Raw genomic sequence first — 18,419 nt, forward strand, 5'->3', positions numbered from 1 at the left:
GCATTCTTTTTGGTTGTTTAAAAAAATTTTGCTGTTACACAATTTGTTAATATTTTCTTCTAATTTATCATTTTAACCTTATGGCATATGAATTCTAGGACATTTTAAATTCTGATGATTTTGCTTTTTTTATTCCTATATAAAGATCTTCCCTATCCTAATGTCTTAAACATGATTTAAAATTTCAATACACATGTGTTTCCATTTTTCAAATTTAGGTCTTTAATCCATTTGGAATTTATTTTTATGTTGTCAGGGACCTTTTTTCTCACATCAACAATTGGAATATATACCAAATAACTCATCTTTTATCCATTGATTTAAAATGCAATATTTATAACTACCAAAAATTTATATGGGCATTTTCTGGATTCTCCATTCTTGTCCATGGATTTGATGTCTTATTTATTACACATTTTCAAAACTGTACTTCACATAGGGAATATTTATAAGAAATTAAATAGGAATTTGCTGTTAGAAAAAAATACCAACTAGAGATTGAAATAAAATGTCCACTTTAATATTTATCACACAAATTTTTACTTACACTTATCTGAAAATTATAAGAAGACAATGTATACATGTCACAATCATTTTACTATTCATATAAGAACAACTACACATAATCATTTACTCAACTATATCAGGATAACACAAGATTTTTGTTTGTTTTAGACTTCTTAGTTAAAAGGAAACACCAAATAAGGAAAATGAGTTTCCAAAGATTAAGTTATTAACAATACAAATAAAAATTATTTCTAAATGTCTTACATTTGACAACTCTGAATTATACTTACATACTATTATTTCCAAAAATCATAAGTTACAATACGGGTCACTGTCAGGGTGAAAATATATTTTTTAAAGCTTCTTTTAAAATATGCTATTATTAGGCTTAACATCACTTGATTTACTCTTGGCACATGTGGCATCTGGGAAAGTAAAAATACACTTTGCCAATTTTATGTTATTGTGCAGATATAAGAGAAAGAGCACAGTTTGGGAGGAAGACAGACCTGTGTTCAATTACCAGCTTTGTCCAAAGTTTTGTTGTGTTTGGCTGGTCAATTACTTCTTGGCACTGGGGCCAGGATTAAACTGAATAATGCATATTTTAAAATGCATAGCATGAGCACTAAATGGATGACAGATCCTTTCCCCAATTTATTCACACTGAAGCAAAAGCAAAATATCACAGTCTTATGTGTTTGTATAATTTGAAAAACAAAAAAAAGTTGGAGATTTAAAAACAAAACTAAGATGTTTTGAAAAATTGTACTTTTAAGAAATAAAGAAAGCCTTCATCAGGTTCAAATATTTCTCAGTAAAACTTAGTGCCTACTATACCCTGATTTTTTTTTTTTAAGTCCTAAGGTATGATAAAATGGTCAATGGTTAAGGACTTTTGGTTTTCTTTTGTGCTACTGATATAAAAATAATGGCTATATTTAAGGCTCATTAAGTGATTGTAGTTGCCCTGAACCAAATCTATACTCTTCATGCTGCATATCAACTGAAACCTACAGCCTTATATGAGTAGATTCCTTTGATGGCATGTGGCAGGACAGCTTGTCTGTCACAGAAGATGACTCATATACACCATCACAAACCCACCTGTCTCATGCTAAATACTTGGTATTTGGAGGATCTAAGATTCCTGAAAATTAAATTTAAATTGTCACAAGGAATAGCCTACTTAGGATAGCAATGCTTCCATCCTCGTTCCTGGATCTTTTTGTCCCCTACCCTGACCACCTAACAAATCATCTTTCCAAATACAACTGAAAAACCCCTCTTCCAGGAATCTCTTCCTAACCAAACTCCACACCCCTCCATGTATGTCCCTGATACTCATGTGTAATTTGTATTAGCTTCAACCTACATATATTATTATTCATGTTTTGTTTGCCTTCTAGCTAAGATTTCATCTCTTTGACTTTTTAAGCTTCCACAGTGTTTAGCACAATACTGTGCATGTATGTATGTGACTGTGTGTATGAATGTGGGATATGTGTGTGGGTGTTGAATTAAAAAAAGACTAAAAAAACCTGGGTGGGTTAAGGGTGGAAAAATTTTATAATTTTTCAGATATCAAAGTTGCTAAACTTTCTTAATACTAAACAATCTGATTTCCAAAGCTATCTCAGTTTGGTTTTGGACATGTCAATAATAAAAAGGCAGTGAGAAAACTGCTTAAAAAACCTTTATGAAATATTCCAAAAGGCTTTTTAATAAATTATAAAGAGCACCAAACCAAAACATTTCACTAAAATAGTGGGCTAACCTTTCCTATAACTTTATAAATGTAGAGTTCTTTTCATTCAAGACAAAGAATACTGAACAGGAATAGGTGTTGTGAATCAGGATAAAAAAGGCAATTCACTCTAAGTCAATATCTAATGCACATTTTGCAGTTAATCTGAAAAGCCTTCCATGGTACATATGCATGTTATGATAAGTAAAAGAATGATTCATATCAGAATGTCGTAGATCTCTATAGTTGTTGTGATATTATAAAATATGACACATATACTGAAGCTGCTATTTAACAAGAAAAATTTTGTTTATAATAGCTGTTAATATTAAAATAGGATATAATAAAAAATTATTTTCAATGTGTATATTTTCAAATTTCCCTGACAGTGTCCTTTTGAGAAATCTGACAATTTGTAATTATATTACAGACATTTGAATTTCATTTTTATGATTGAAAATATTACACGCACATAATAACAAACAACACTGTGTGGTAGCTTTTGACTGAAGCACTCTGCAATTTATATTTAAAGCTTTGCAACAAAACAAAATTCATTGTACTCTATGTAAGTAAAATTACACAGCATATAATACGCTATAATTACATTAAGAATAAATAAATGAAGCATAAAAATTCTGTGCTATACCAATGGATTGTTTTAGCTGTCATTCTAAATATTAATTTATATGTTTGTATTGAGTTCTCATGTATTTTAAACTCAAGAACCTTTATCTTTAAATAATATACTAAAATATCAAGTTTGGAGTATAAACATAAAACTTTATGCCTCTTTTTCTAGGTCATCTAGGAAATAAAATAAGAGAAATGGGAAGTAAGGATGATAGTTCTTTCTGTTACTATGCCTCCTTACTTCCCCATATATTTCTATGTTGTTTCTGGATATTACAAGATGGCAAATATTACAAGATGACAGCTTGGCAAATTATAAGCTTATTTAAATGATTTCTTATTTGAAAGAAAGAAAAATTTTTAATGAAGAGCTTCCTTTTTGGGCTTACTCATTCTCAACCTTTTTTTCCCTCTAATAAAGCATTTCTTGAAATGCTCACTATTACTCATTTTAAACAGCACAAAATGAATTGAATTTACAGAATTAATCAAAATAGGTTATCAGTGTAGACACTAGGGTGAGGTCCTAGAATTTGTTACACGTAAGGCTAAACTTGCAAGAGATCGCATGGCAAAAGTAGAAACTTTGTGACATATGCCAGCTTTTGAAATATAGTTAGAAGCCAATCGAAAAAGCCTTTCAGCACCAAAGGTATTGAAATGCCCAGGAAGCACCTTCTCTACCAGACCTCTGTCCACTAATTCTATCAGACGTTCACAGGTTCCAACATAGTCACTTATCCTGCTGTATGGAAGCCAGTCAATCAGTGATCCATCATACACGACGTCTCCACTGAAGAGAATCTTTCGGTCTTTGTCATGTAAGCAAATACTGCCCCTAGAGTGACCAGGCATGTGCATAACAGTGAGCTGTCTGTCACCAAGGTTGATCACATCCCCTACAAATGGAAACAGAATTTACAGATAAACATGTTGCATACTTGACTTCGATCACTTAAAGAATAAAAGAAAAGAACATTAAATGTTTTCAAAAAGGTCGGGAAGGATAACACTTATTTTACTTTTATTTCAAAAATACAGTATTTCTTAATGGTGATTTAAAAATAATTTGTATATATTTCATTTCTATTGTTTGCTTAACCAGTGTTTGTCAAAGTGAATTATGTGGAACACTATTTTTTCAGGTTGTTATGATACATAAAAGAAAAGATTCTGTAGTCAAATAATTTGGAAACCCTTCCTTCAAAGAAAGTTAAGTAGCTTTTTTCCTGCAAGGCTTCTGAGAACTTTTTAATATACTAATGTACATTGTAGATATACACAAGGGAGATAGGGTTATACCATTTCTCAAACTTATTTGACCACAACACTTATTATTTTTTTTTTAATTTTTTTTTTCAACATTTATTTATTTTTGGGAAAGAGAGAGACAGAGCATGAACGGGGGAGGGGCAGAGAGAGAAGGAGACACAGAATCGGAAACAGGCTCCAGGCTCTGAGCCATCAGCCCAGAGCCTGACGCGGGGCTCGAACTCACGGACCGCGAGATCGTGACCTGGCTGAAGTCGGATGCTTAACCGACTGCGCCATCCAGGCGCCCCAACACTTATTTTTTAGTACATCCTTGGTACCAGTATCCTGATGACACGATTCATGAATGCTACTCTATATTTTGCCCGTTCTTTTGTCACCCTGTGAAAATTAAGCCTTGAAGAATCAGTACAAATGATCATGCTCTGGCTATTGTTGTTGCTATGAGTAATAAATTATCTTTAGTCTCCTGCCAGAATCTATTAAACCCTGGCAGGCTAATTTGCAAATCAGGTAAAATCTCACACTCTTCCCAGTTATTTGATAGTGAGAGGAAATTGAGGTATAAATGCAAAATTACAGTTTCACTGGTTTTAAATCACTGGTTTTACTAACTTAAGTAAATCACTGGTTTACATATTGTTATGTTTAGTTCAAACACATATACACAGAAAAAATCAAAGACATAGAGTTAAAAAGTTAATGGGGAATAAAAACAGTGTAATAATAGGAATTTGTGAAACCTAAAAGACAATGAAAGTGGAAAAGAGAGCTAAATAAGAAATGAGACAGGGGCGCCTGGGTGGCTCAGTCGGTTAAGCGGCCGACTTCGGCCCAGGTCATGATCTCGTGGTCCGTGAGTTCGAGCCCCGCGTCGGGCTCTGTGCTAACAGCTCAGAGCCTGGAGCCTGTTTCAGATTATGTGTCTCCCTCTCTCTGACCCTCCCCTGTTCATGCTCTGTCTCTCTCTGTCTCAAAAATAAATAAATGTTAAAAAAAAATTCAAAAAAAAATAAATAAACGCTAAAAAAAAATTTTTTTAACAAAAAAAAGAAATGAGACATAGAAAACAACAGAATGGCAGACCTAAATTCAACTATATCAATAAATACATTGAATATGAATGGGATAAGGCAGACATTGTCAAAATAGATTTAAAAAGCAGGATACATATGCAGTCTACAAGAGAGGAACTATAAGACCAAAGACAAACAGAGGTTGAAAAAGTTATGCAATATAAATATTAGTAAGAGAACTAGAGTGGCTATATTAATATTAGACAAAATAAGGACTATTAGTAGAGAAAAGAGGTACATTTTATTAGGATATACATTAAGTCAACATACTAAAAAATTATACATGTACCTAAAACAGACACTAAAGATTCATGAAAAAAGTTTCAGTAAAAACTGACAGAATTAAGAATAAACAATTAACTGATTATGCTTAGAGATTAAAATATTCCTCTCTGAATAATCTGTAATACAAGTAGATAGAAAATCAGTAAGAATACAGAAGACCTGAACAACACTATCAAACAACTTAACCTAAGTGACATTTATACAACACCTTATCTTAAAACAGTAAAGTACACATTCGTTTTAATTGCACATGGAATATTCACCAGGCTACACAGCCATAAAGCAAGTCTCAGTAAATATGAAAGGAATACAATCATAAAAATATGTTCTTTGACTATAACATAATTAAATTAGAAATTAATAACAAAAATAAATATGGGAAATATCCAAATATACACAAAGTAAGCATCACACTTCTACCTAACTTAGGGATCAAAGATGAAATCACAGGAGATTAGAAAATCTCTTGAACTAATTATCAGACAATACTATGAAAAATTATATGCCAACAAACTGGACAACCTGGAAGAAATGGACAAATTCCTAGACACCCACGCACTACCAAAACTCAAGCAGGAAAGAATAGAAAATTTGAACAGACCCATAACTAGTGAAGAAATGGAATCAGTTATCAAAAATCTCCCAACAAAGAAGAGTCTTGGGCCAGATGGCTTCCCTGGGGAATTGTACCAGACATTTAAAGCAGAATTAATACCTATCCTTCTCAAGCTGTTCCAAAAAATAGAAATGGAAGGAAAATTTCCAGACTCATTCTATGAAGCCAGCACTACCTTGAGTCCCAAACCAGACAGAGACCCCACAAAAAAGAATTACAGGTCAATATCCCTGATGAACATGGATGCAAAAATCGTCAACAAGATACTAGCAAATCGAATTCAACAGCATATAAAAAAGAATTATTCACCATGATCAAGTGGGATTCATTCCTGGGCTGCAGGGCTGGTTTAATATTCGCAAATCAATCAATGTGATACATCACATTAATAAAAGAAAGGATATGAACCATACGATCCTGTCAACAGATGCAAAAAAAATCATTTGACAAAACACAGTATCCTTTCTTAATAAAAACTGTCAAGAAAGTTGTGATAGAAGGAATACACTTAAACATCGTAAAAGCCATATATGTAAAGCCCACAGCTAATATCATCCTTAACAGGGAAAAACTGAGAGCTTTCCCCCTGAGATCAGGAACACGACAGGGATGTCCACTCTCACCACTGTTGTTTAAATAGTGTTGGAAGTGCTAGCATCAGCAATCCAACAACAAAAGGAAATCAAAGACATCAAAATTGGCAAAGAAACCAAACCAACTTTTCATTTTTCGCAGACAACATGATACATGGAAAACCAGAAAGACTCCACCAAAAGATTGCTAGAACTGATACGTGAATTCAGCAAAGTCTCAGGGTACAAAATCAATGCACAGAAATCTGTTGCATTTTTATACACCAATAATGAAGCAACAGAAAGAGAAATAAAGAAACTGATCGCATTTACAATTGCAGCAAGAACCATAAAATACCTAGGAATAAACCTAACCAAAGAGGTAAAAAAGATCTGTATGCTGAAAATTATAGAAAACTTATGAAGGAAATTGAAGAAGATACAAAGAAACTGAAAGACATTCCATGCTCATGGATTGGAAGAATAAATATTGTTAAAATGTCAATACCACCCAAAGCAATCTACACATTCAATGCAATCTCAATCAAAATTGCACTGGCATTCTTCTCAAAGCTAGAAAAAACAACACTAAAATTTGTATGGAACCACAAAAGACCCCAAATAGCCAAAGTAATATTGAAGAAGAAAACCAAAGTGGGACACCTCACAATCCCAGACGTTAGCCTCTACTACAAAGCTATAATCATCAACAGTATGGTATTGGCACAAAAACAGACACAGAGACCAATAGAATAGAATAGACACTCCAGAATTGGACCCACAAATGTATGCCCACTTAATCTTTGACAAAGTAGGAAAGAGTATCCAATGGAAAAAAGACCGTCTCTTTAGCAAATGGTGCTGGGAGAACTGGACAGCAACATGCAGAAGAATAAAACTAGACCACTTTCTTGCCCATATACAAAAATAAACTCAAAATGGATGAAAGACCTAAATGTGAGGCAGGAAACCATCAAAACCCTCGAGGAGAAAGCATGCAAAAACTTCTTTGACCTCAGCCACAGCAATTTCTTGCTCAACACATCTCCAAAGGCAAGGGAATTAAAACCAAAAATGAACTATTGGGACCTCATCAAGATAAAAAGCTTCTGTACTGCAAAGGAAACAATCAACAAAACTAAAAAGCAACCGATGGAATGGGAAAAGATATTTGCAAGTGACATACCGAATCAAGGGTAGTATCCCAAATCTATAACTTACCAAACTCCACACCAGAAAAAACAAAGAATCCAGTGACGAAATGGGCAGAAGACATGAAAAGACACTTATCCAAAGAAGACATCCAGATGGCCAACAGGCACATGAAATTATGCTCAGCATTATTCATGATCAGGGAAATACCAATGAAAACCACACTGAGATACCACCTCACATTTGTCAGAGTGGCTAAAATGAACAACTCAGGAAACTACAGATGCTGGCGAGGATGTGGAGAAACAGGAACCTTCTTGCACTGTTGGTGGGAATGCAAACTGGTACAGCTGCTCTGAAAAACAGTGTGGAGGTTCCTCAAAAAGCTAAAAATAGAATTACCCTACGACCCAGCAATAGCACTACTAGGAATTTATCCAAGGGATACAGGAGTGCTGATTCATAGGGGCACATGTACCCTAATGTTTATAGCAGCACTTTCAACAATAGCCAAATTATAGAAAGAGCCTAAATGTCCATCAACTGATGAATGGATAAAGAAGATGTGGTTTATATGTATAATGGAATACTACTTGGCAATGAGGAAGAATGAAATCTGGCCCTTTGTAGCAACGTGGCTGGAACTGGAGAGTATAATGCTAAGTGAAAAAAGTCAGGCAGAGAAGGACAGATATCACATGTTTTCACTCATATGTGGATCTTAAGAAACTTAACAGAAGACCATGGGGGAAAGGAAAGGGGAAAAAAATAGTTATAAACAGAGAGGAAGGGAGGCAACCCATAAGAGACTCTTAAATACAGAGAACAAACTGAGGGTGGATGGGATGGTGGGGGAGAGGGGAAAATGGGTGATGGGCATTAAGGAGGGCACTTGTTGGGATGAGCACTGGGTGTTGTATGTAAGCAATGAAGCACGGGAATCTAAGCCAAAAACCAGCAGCACACTTTACACTCTGTATATTAGCTAATTTGACAATAAATTATATTAAAAAATATCTTGAACTGAATGAAAATAGAAACAAAATATATCACACCTAATCGGCTGCTGGTAACACAATACTTAGAAAAAAAATTATTGCTTTAAATGCTTATTTGTAAAGGATTAACTGTTTAAAATCAAAGTTTCTATCTTAAGAAGTTAGGAAAAGAAGCAAATCAAATACAAAATGTTAAGGAATAAATAAAGGCCAGAGCAGAAATAAATGAAATAAGAAACAAATATCAATAGAAAAAAATAAAAGAAACTAATAGGTGGCTCATTGAAAAGAGCAACAAAAATGATAAACTCCACTGGCTAGACAAAAAAATTAGAGAAAACATAAATTGCAAAAATCAGGAATGAAAGAAGGAGTATCACTATAGACCCTAAGGAAATGAAAAGGAGGATAAGGGAATATTATGAACAACAAATTTGACAACTTAGTTGAAATCAACAAATTATTAGAAAGAGACAAATTACCAAAAGTGATTGAAGAAGAAAAAGAAAATCTAAGTAGACCTATATCAAGCAAAGAAATTGATTAATAATTTAAATCTCCCCACAAAGAAAAGTCCAGGCTCAAAGATGGTTTCTGTCAGTCACTCAAGACAGGGAAAGTATCTATATAGACTTTCAGAATATAGAAGAAGAGGAAAAGCTTCCTAATTGAATTTTACCCTAATAAAAGCCCGACAAAGGCAATGTAAAAAAAAATAAAACTACAGGGGTGCCTGGATGGCTCAGTAAGTTAAGCGTTGGACTCTTGGTTTCGGCTCAGGCCATGATCTCAGTTTTGTGAATTAAGAGATTCTCTCTCTCCCTCCCCTCTCTGCCCCTCCTCCACTCACTCTGTCTCTCTCTCTCTCAAAATAAATAAATAAACTAAAAAACAAAGGAAACTACAAACCAATATTCCTAACGAAAGTAGTCTCAAAATCCTTATCAATCCTTATCAATATTGGCAAACTAAATACAACAATTTATAAATAGGATAATGACCAAATGGGGTTTATCCCAGAAATATAAATTTGGTTTGACTTCTGAAAATCAGGTAACATACTATATTATATTAGTAAAATAAAGGGGAAAAGTCATATGAACATCTCAATAGGTGAAGAAAAAGCATATGACAAAATCCAAACCTTACTGGTGGTAAAAACTTTCAGCAAACTAGGAGTAGAGGGAAGGTCGTCAACTTGATTAAGGGCATCTATGAAAAACCTACAGCTAACTTACCACTGAGTAGAAACACTTAAGTGCTTTCCTCCTAAGATGGAAGGAAGGCAAGGAAGTTTACTCTTAACCATTTCTATTTAACATCACACTAAAGATTTTAGCCAAGGGAGTAAGCCAAGAAAAAGAGAGTACAGTCACAGAGAATGGAAAAGAAGTAAATCTGTCTTTATTCACAGATAACAAGATCTTATTTGTAGAAAAACCTAAGAAATGTGGGGAAAAGCTAGAGAATTAAAAAAGCAAGTTTAGCAATGTCAAGGGTACAAGATCAGAATACAAAAAAATTGTATTTCTATATATTAGCAATGAACATCATAAAGTGAATTTAAAAAGCCATTTTGTTCACAATAGTATCAAAAAGAATGAAATACTTAGGAAAAATGTATATCTTTGTACTGAAAGGTATAAAAACACCATCATGAGAAATTAAAGATCTAAACAAAAGGAGAGATATGCCATGTCTTTTAACTAGAAGCCTCAAAATTGTTAAGATGGCATTTAAATTTGATTTTCCTATAGCTGTCTAATACAACTTTCTGAGATTAATGAAGTATTATGTATCAACACTGTCCAATATGGTAGCCACTAGCTACATATGGTTATTTGAAATAAGGCTAGTATACTAGGGAACTAGGATTTTAATTTTAATCAATCCTAATTAATTTATATTTGTATTTAGATAGTCACATGTGGCTAGGGGCTATGGTAATGGCTGGTGTACATCTGCAGATTTAATACAATCTCAATCAAAATCTTGAATTTTTTTGTAGAAATTGAAAATCTCACTCATATAAAAGGTATAGGAAAATGCAAATGGTTTAGAATAGCCAAAACAATTTTGAAAAAGAGGTACAAAGTTGGAGGACTTACACTACTTAATTTCAAGAATTATAATAAAGTTATAATCATCAAGATAGTGTGGTGCTGGCCAAAGGAGAGACATAATCAATGGAAGAGAATAGAGTCCAAAAGGAGATTTGACAAATGGTGTCAACCAAGATAATTCAGTGGGCAAAAAGATAGTCTTCTCAACGAAATGGACTGGGACACTTTGGATATCCATATCCAAATAAGCAAAAAAGAACCTTTCAACCATCACTGCACAATATGAACAAAAACTAACTCAAAATGGATCATAAACCTAAATGTGAAAGTTTCTAGAAAACAAATAGAAGGGGTGCCTGGTTGGCTTAGTCAGTTAAGTGTCTGACTCTTGGTTTCTGCTCAGGTCATGATCTCATGGTTCCTGAGTTCAAGCCCCACATTGGGCTCTGTGCTGCCATTGCAGAGCCTGCTTGGGATTCTCTCTCTCCCTCTCTCTCTCTGCCTTTCTCTCTCTCTCAAAATAAATACACTTAAAAAAATTTTTTTTAAATAAATAAAAAGGAAAAAAGATTTTAATAGATCCTTTAACAAAGAAGACACTTGACTAGCAAATAAGTACCTGAAAATATGTTCACTATCATTAGTTATTAGGGAGATGCTAAACCACAATGAAATACCACTACACACTCACTAGAATGGCTACAATCAAAAGGACTGACAAAAGCAAGTGTAGACAAAGAGCTGAAGAAACTGGAAGTCTTATCCATTGCATTTGGGAATATAAAATCGTATAACTACTTTGGAAAACAGGCACTTTCTTAAAAATTAACATCCACTACTGTAAGATCCAGGAATTCCATTCCTAGGTATCTACCAAGGGAAAGGAAAACATGCATCCACACAAGACTTACCTGCAAATGTTCGTGACAGCATTATTAATTACGGCCTCAAACTAGAAAGATTCAAATTTCCTTCAACAGGTGAGGATATAAAATATGTTATAACCATAAATGGATTATTTCTCAGCAATAGAAAGGAATGAATAAGAGATACAACATGGACAAATCTCCAAAACACCATTCCAAATGAAAAAGACAGACACAAAGACCATATATGATTGCATTTGTAGAAACTTTAAGAAAAAATATATATAGCAATACAAAACAGATCAGTGAGGCCAAGAGTGTTAAGATGGAATCAGACACTCCCAGCTTTCTCTGCATTCCAGTCTTAACGGGCCAGACTCCTTTACAATATAATTGTTCCAGAATTAAAGTGCCTCTGAGAATCACAAACTACTGTCATTTACTGTATGATTGGCAGGTAAGGTAAAGAAATTATAGCCAGGTTGGTTTAATAATAGAGCTGTTGGAGACCCATTTTTTTATAAGTGTATAGAAAGGAAAGGAGGAAGGAAGGAAGTGAAAGAAGTTGAATCCTAAAAAAAAAAAAAAAAAAAAAAAAGAAGCTGTGGATAATTACCAATGCAGGGATAGAGTCTTATTGATCTTTGGTTATATCCAGGTGGTATTCAAAATATTTAGCAACAGATAAGTTGTGAGTGCCCACCTATCAAAATGGATACCAACTGTAAGCAGTTGATAAGGCCAAAATGGTTGAGTATTAGATTCTTCCAATACCTTATAGCTTTGTAAATGCCTCCCCTATGCTTATAGTGCTCACTTGTAGAATTTCAATAAGACCTCTCCTACAAGACTCAAAATTGCCTATGACATATATCCATATATAAATAAATATCACATAGAAAAGCATATAATACACACACACACCCTATGCTTCCAAGCCCTCACCCTGACCCAGTTGTCATTAGATTCCAGCCATACTAGACCTTTCTTGGCTTCCCAAATACCCTTTCCCATCTTGGTAACCCCATATTTTTATTTCATTTTTTAATCAAAGAAACATATGTACACATCTCAAGATATTTCAGAAGGGCTTAAAATGTAAGAAAAAGTTATTCGCCCCATTCTGACTCTAGCTCCAATCCTGCTACCAAGAATCAACCACTTTTTAACAATTTTAGCTATTTCTTCTGGTAGCTGCCTCTACTACATATATTTATCTCTAAAAATTTTTTATATTTCATTTCTTGATTTACTAATCAGATATACTATACTGATTTCATTCACATATTACCATTTCTTGGTTTTTAAATTTTAGATTTTGTTGACTTCCACTATAAAATATAAGAATCTTTAGCTCTCTTTACCCCTCACTCTCCACTTACCAACACCACTCCTGTATATATTTCTTGTCCAAAAGAGTTAACGATTTAACTGCTCCAATGTGGAGCTCTTTATGCCTGGCATAGTATCATTGTCAGAACGTCATTTTTGCCATCATCCTGATGTTTCAACTTTTTCTTGTATTTGATCTCCTGTTTCCTGTATTCCATATCTTCCTCTTGTTTTACTTCCTTATTTTGAAGGTAGTAAATAGGATAAAATTATATCTTGGTAACTAAGTAACAGCAATCTTTTTTGATAACCTGATTGTTAGTGAAATGGATGTAAAATTCTAAGTTGGAAATAAATTTTATTCAAATAAGGCATAGCTCTTCTTTTCTAGCTCTAAAGCCATTATGATCTGTATAGATGACATTTTAATTTCTGGAAGCTTGCTTCCAGTATTCTGAAATTTTACAATAATGTGCCTTGGGTTGGATGTGTTTTCATTCATCACGCTAGGAACTCTGTGGGCTCTTTTAATCTGAAATTTTACATCTCTTAATTGTGGGATATTTTCTTGAATTATCACTATTATGCTTTCTTTTCTTCCATTTTCTCTACTCTATCTGTGCTTCTATTATTCCAGCGTTGAATTTTCCAAACGGGTCCTCTACTGGTTCTCTTCTCGTTTTCATTTTACCTTTCTTCTCCTTTTTTTTTTTTTTTTTAAGTTTTTCAACTTTATCTTCAGTTCTTCTACTAAGAAACTTCTACCATTTTAAATTTCAAGAACTCATGTATGTGTCTGTGTGTGTGTGTGCATGTGCATACTGTTCTGTTGCTTATTTTTAAAGCATCCTAATGTCTCTTGAATACCTTGAATGCAATAGCTTCTGTTATCCCCTGATGCTATTGATTGTCTTCCCCTCTCAAGTTGCTTTATGCCATTTGTTTTAGTATTTGATCTCGTGTTAGACCATTTTCTAGGATTTTTCATAATGCTTGGTTGCCTATTTGAGAATGGGGGGGTGAAAAGGCTGCTTGAAGCACATGCATTGGGCTTAATGATCAAGGCTGTGCTGTAGACAGACGAAGCCAAAGATTGCTTAGGGATCAGCATCTTAGTTTTTCCTCTAGGGCTGGTCACATTTCCCAGGTAAGATTCTTCCAGTTTGCTACTTGGCGGGGTAAAGACCTGGCTCTCATCCTTCTTGAAACTAACAAGGAACATACATACACATACACACATACATTCTCTCTCTCTTCCTTATACACCTGTGCGCGCGCGCGCACACACACACACACACACACACACACACACACACACACACACACACACTCCTCCTATTTTCCATACTGAATGCTGAGCTCAGTAGTACCTGGCATCCCTTAATCAACACTCCTCTGCTTTATTCTCCCCAGAGAACAAACTAAGAGCATGGACATTCCAGAGTTTTCACAGCTTCTTAATGGCTTTCAACCAATTCTACTTATTTTACTATTTATCTTTCCTTTGCCCCCACTAAGATACCATCTACTGCTAATTCCCGAGCCTTTTAAAGCTCCTACAGTGCAGACTGGATTGGCTCTTGATTCCCCATTGCCGGCAGAAGATAAAACTGCTGACTCAGTCATTACATTTACATCAACATTCAAAATAGTTCAATATGGATTTATACTTAAAACAGACAAACCAAGGTCCTTTTATTACAGGCTTAGGTTTCGGATGGAGTAGTTTTCAATCTGCTACCTTTCTAGGGTCTATTTTTTGTTTTTAACCTCCCCAAGTGACTTAAGTCTGCCTGTCATAACTGTGTAATTATCTTGGTGACTCTGGGCAAATTAATTAAACATACATAAGGGGCCAAAATGTCTCCACTTCATATCACTTGACTATTGTGGAAAATAGATAAAAAGACGTATGGTATTATATTAAGAATAGTACTATAGAAGGTACTATATTAACCTAGGGTTTATCTATCTTCTTATAGGAGGATACTATTTCACTATTCGTAGGGGGAGTTATTTTTCCATCAAAGATGATACACCGTATGATGATCTCTCACTGTCCCTCCTTTGCAAGTTAGTTTTTGGGTTAGTCATACAGCACAGATTTATGCTTCCTCATGACAGGTGATCATCAATTCACTAAATGAAATGTAATAAACTAATGACTTCAGGCTCCTTATGTTCTAACCAAAGCAACAGCTGTATGCTGTTCAGATATGGGCTCGTCATGTATATGTGTAACCGTGTATGAATTTTTCGTATAAATATTTTATATCTCCTTCCAGCCATCTGGATTATGATAACAGTAAGTCAGCTGGCCACATTATTCAGAAGAGAAAGGAAATTAATATTCCTGAGAAAAGAGAAAATTAGATACTACTTGAGAGGATGAGGCATTCTGCTTCTAATGAAAAACAACTTTTGATATAACACAATATTCTCAGCTTTAAGTGTTTGGTAAATATTAAGCTTTTTTTTTTTTTCACACCTTCAAAGGCTTAAAGCAGCACACAGATAGCTTGCAGGCTCCCTGTATTTCCAAAATGCTATAATTCTATCATAAACTGGGATTTAGGAAACCTGGATTCTAGTCTCAGCTCTTTTCCAAACTGGCTATGTGATCTCAGGCATGATAATTCAGGCCTGCTTGAACTCTTCATCTATAAAACAATAATTCTTATCGTTCTTTCACCATTGATTTCCTATTGTTGGCACAGAAGGAAAAGTGAATAAATCAGAAGTAATTTATTCATTCAGACAACTGTAATGTATTTTAAATACTAATTTAAACATTTTTTGGTCTCAGTGCCACAATTAATTTAATCTTAATACCCATCAACTACATGGAAATCCTAACTCTAAAAAGTATCACTTTTATCAAGAAATACAAAGAATACTGTAAATGTACTTTTCTTTCATCTTAAATTGTCAGATGATATAAGACTCCCATCTAAATCAGTCTCTTTTTTTTAATCTTTAGATTTGAAATTTTAATGAAGAGGCTTTGTGGGTGGAGTGTGAGGTACAGAATCTTGCTTTTTATTTTTTATATTTCAAGTGTTCAAGATCTCATCTATAAGATAAACTGATTTTTGTAAAATTATTTCATTATTTGTCATATTGGTCCTTCATAAAGTAAGCTTATTGTACTGCAGCAACAGGATTTTTCTATCTCCTAGAGGAATGTTTTAATAAATTAAATTGGCAATTAAAATGGTTTCAAGATAAAAATGAGAGAAGGGGGTTTCATATCCTACTTATAATTACAATATATTTATGGGATAGGATTTATGATCTGCATGTGTTGATCTATTGTGCCTTGGTTCAAATCCTAGCTTTTGTCACTATCTTGCTCTGTGGACTCTAGGCAAGCCATTTAATTAGGGGTCAGCCACCTCACTTCAAATGTGTTGTGAAGATAAAATGAAATCAACAAAAATATTCTAAAAAGAAAAAAGGAAATTTAATATACAAATAATGCTATTGTGGCTAATTAACTCAATTATTTAAGTGCCTGCTTGGCGTTGAGAGGGCTGGGACCCTACTCTATTGTATTTTATTCCATTAGTTTCTCTCTGATCCCCATCCTTTCTTTTACAGAGCCAGAGGCCCAAGGCTACCCATGCATTAGTCGGTATACTTCACCATCACCGGAAATAACCTCATTAATCTTTCTCAGGCCTTGCTTTAAACCAGACCATGTATCTGTCATAATGTTAAGACTCACATTCTCTACTTTTTATGTTCACTAACAAGCTTTTGCTCTAATGAGGCAACATCAAGAACAGAAATCTATCTGGAAGATAAGGATGCCCAAGTAGATAAGAACCACTGCTCCCTAATGGCTTTCTAAACCTACAGGTGGGAATTGTTCATATCCAGTAGTGACGCCGACAGAGAGCAGATGAAGTCAGCTGTTCTCAAAAGCATAGAGCCTGTCATGCACTCGGTGAGGACTCATTCCTTAAAAGTCTTTTCGCTATAAAAGCGCCTGGAAATCTGGCAAGTGTTCGGGAAAAGAATGTAAAATCCCTAGTCACAAGCCTCTGTAGTGTTACTACTATACCTTACACAGGAATCTGACTAGGGGGTGGGGCCGGCTTTCATTTGAGTACTTGGCTTTGCCACACAGTGCCAGAACTGGTCTGTGGTAAGGAAGGGTTCGAGGGCCTTGGCTCAGATCGAGTAGGCGTTTACTCAAGGAAGGGAGAAACAGTAGTGGTGTTTCTGCGATGTGACAAAACAAGCCAGTTTACAGCCACGCACGTCTGCAACATGCATCCCTCGAACAGTTTTTCCCAATCCCTTCCCTTAAAGAGAGCGCGTGCCCGTGAGGGCCCATTACCATCCTGCAGGATGAGAGTGGGCTGCACCGCCTGCACTCGGAACTGCCTGGCCCTCCAGCCCGGGCTGGGCGCCCGCACCACCTCACTGTCGGACAGCCAGGTCACGGTCTCAAAGTTGTCCCCGCGAGCCAGCGCCTCGGCCTCGGCGTGATGCACGGCCACCCGGTCGAACTGGTAGAGGCCGCCGGAGTGGTCGAAGTGCACGTGTGTGGCCACGGCCAGCAGTGGCCGGCACGCCGCGTCCTCTTTGGCCCCGTGATCCTGCAAGAGGCCGGAGGAGTACAGGTACTCCGGGAGGCTGCGCAGCCCCAGGCCCGTATCGATCACCACATCCTGCTCGGAACCACGCACCAGCCAGATGTTGGCGCGGTTGCCCGACTCATAGAAGCGTTCCTGAATCCAAAAGATGCCGTCGCCCAGGGACTTGTGGGCGTACCACTCCAGCGCGGACATGCTGGGCAGGGGTGCGGTCTGGCCGAGTGGGTGTAAGGGTGTGTGCCTCCTGCAAGCCGTCCAGACGCGAGGCGCTGCGGCGGTGTGGAGCGGTCAGCCCGCAGCAAGGGAGGAGGGGCAGAGCGCGGAGAGGGCGGGGGATTCGGGAGGTGCGGGTTTGGGGGGTGGGGTGGGGGAGAACTAGGAGGAAGGAAGCGCGAGTCGCGGCCTGGAGAGTCTGCACGCACCCTCCAGCCAGGTCTGCAGAGAGTGGCGGCTGCTCTGCCCGCACCTAGGCGCTGGAGTAATCTCGGCTTCAGTAGCTGCAGCACAAAGGAGCGTTAACGCAGGGGCACTGCAGCAGACTGGAGACCCAGAAGGAATCGCTCTTCACCCCGGGGGTCTGACTGCAGAGGCCAGGGGAGGTGCCAGGTCCTCCCACCCACTGCGCTCCGGCAAGCACACTTCCAGCCAGCGCCGAAAGAGTCAGGCCAAACCGGATGGAGAAGTACGGCGCCTGCC

At 36.3% G+C, this 18,419-nt stretch overlaps 1 protein-coding gene across 1 annotated transcript; it reads right to left on the bottom strand.

Annotated features, from left to right (window-relative positions):
- Positions 1-498: 498 nt before the first annotated feature.
- MBLAC2 (metallo-beta-lactamase domain containing 2) lies at positions 499-18,399 on the bottom strand. Its single transcript, XM_047874984.1, has 2 exons — positions 17,465-18,399; positions 499-3,786 (listed from the first exon to the last, which is right to left on the bottom strand). The coding sequence occupies exons 1-2, from the start codon at positions 17,916-17,918 to the stop codon at positions 3,401-3,403; spliced, it is 840 nt and encodes a 279-aa protein (XP_047730940.1). The 5' UTR covers positions 17,919-18,399; the 3' UTR covers positions 499-3,400.
- Between the last annotated feature and the right edge of the window lie 20 nt (positions 18,400-18,419).

Source organism: Prionailurus viverrinus, chromosome A1 (genome assembly GCF_022837055.1).
Source record: "Prionailurus viverrinus isolate Anna chromosome A1, UM_Priviv_1.0, whole genome shotgun sequence".
In the NCBI taxonomy this organism is placed as follows: Eukaryota; Metazoa; Chordata; class Mammalia; order Carnivora; family Felidae; genus Prionailurus; species Prionailurus viverrinus.

Bases quoted from the DNA above. Each gene is read 5' to 3' on its own strand.
- MBLAC2 (XM_047874984.1), bottom strand. From the start codon at position 17,918: ATGTCCGCGCTGGAGTGGTACGCCCACAAGTCCCTGGGCGACGGCATC. The intron at 3,787-17,464 runs GTAATGGGCCCT...TTCCATTTGTAG, and splicing joins CACTCTCATCCTGCAGGATG to GGGATGTGATCAACCTTGGT.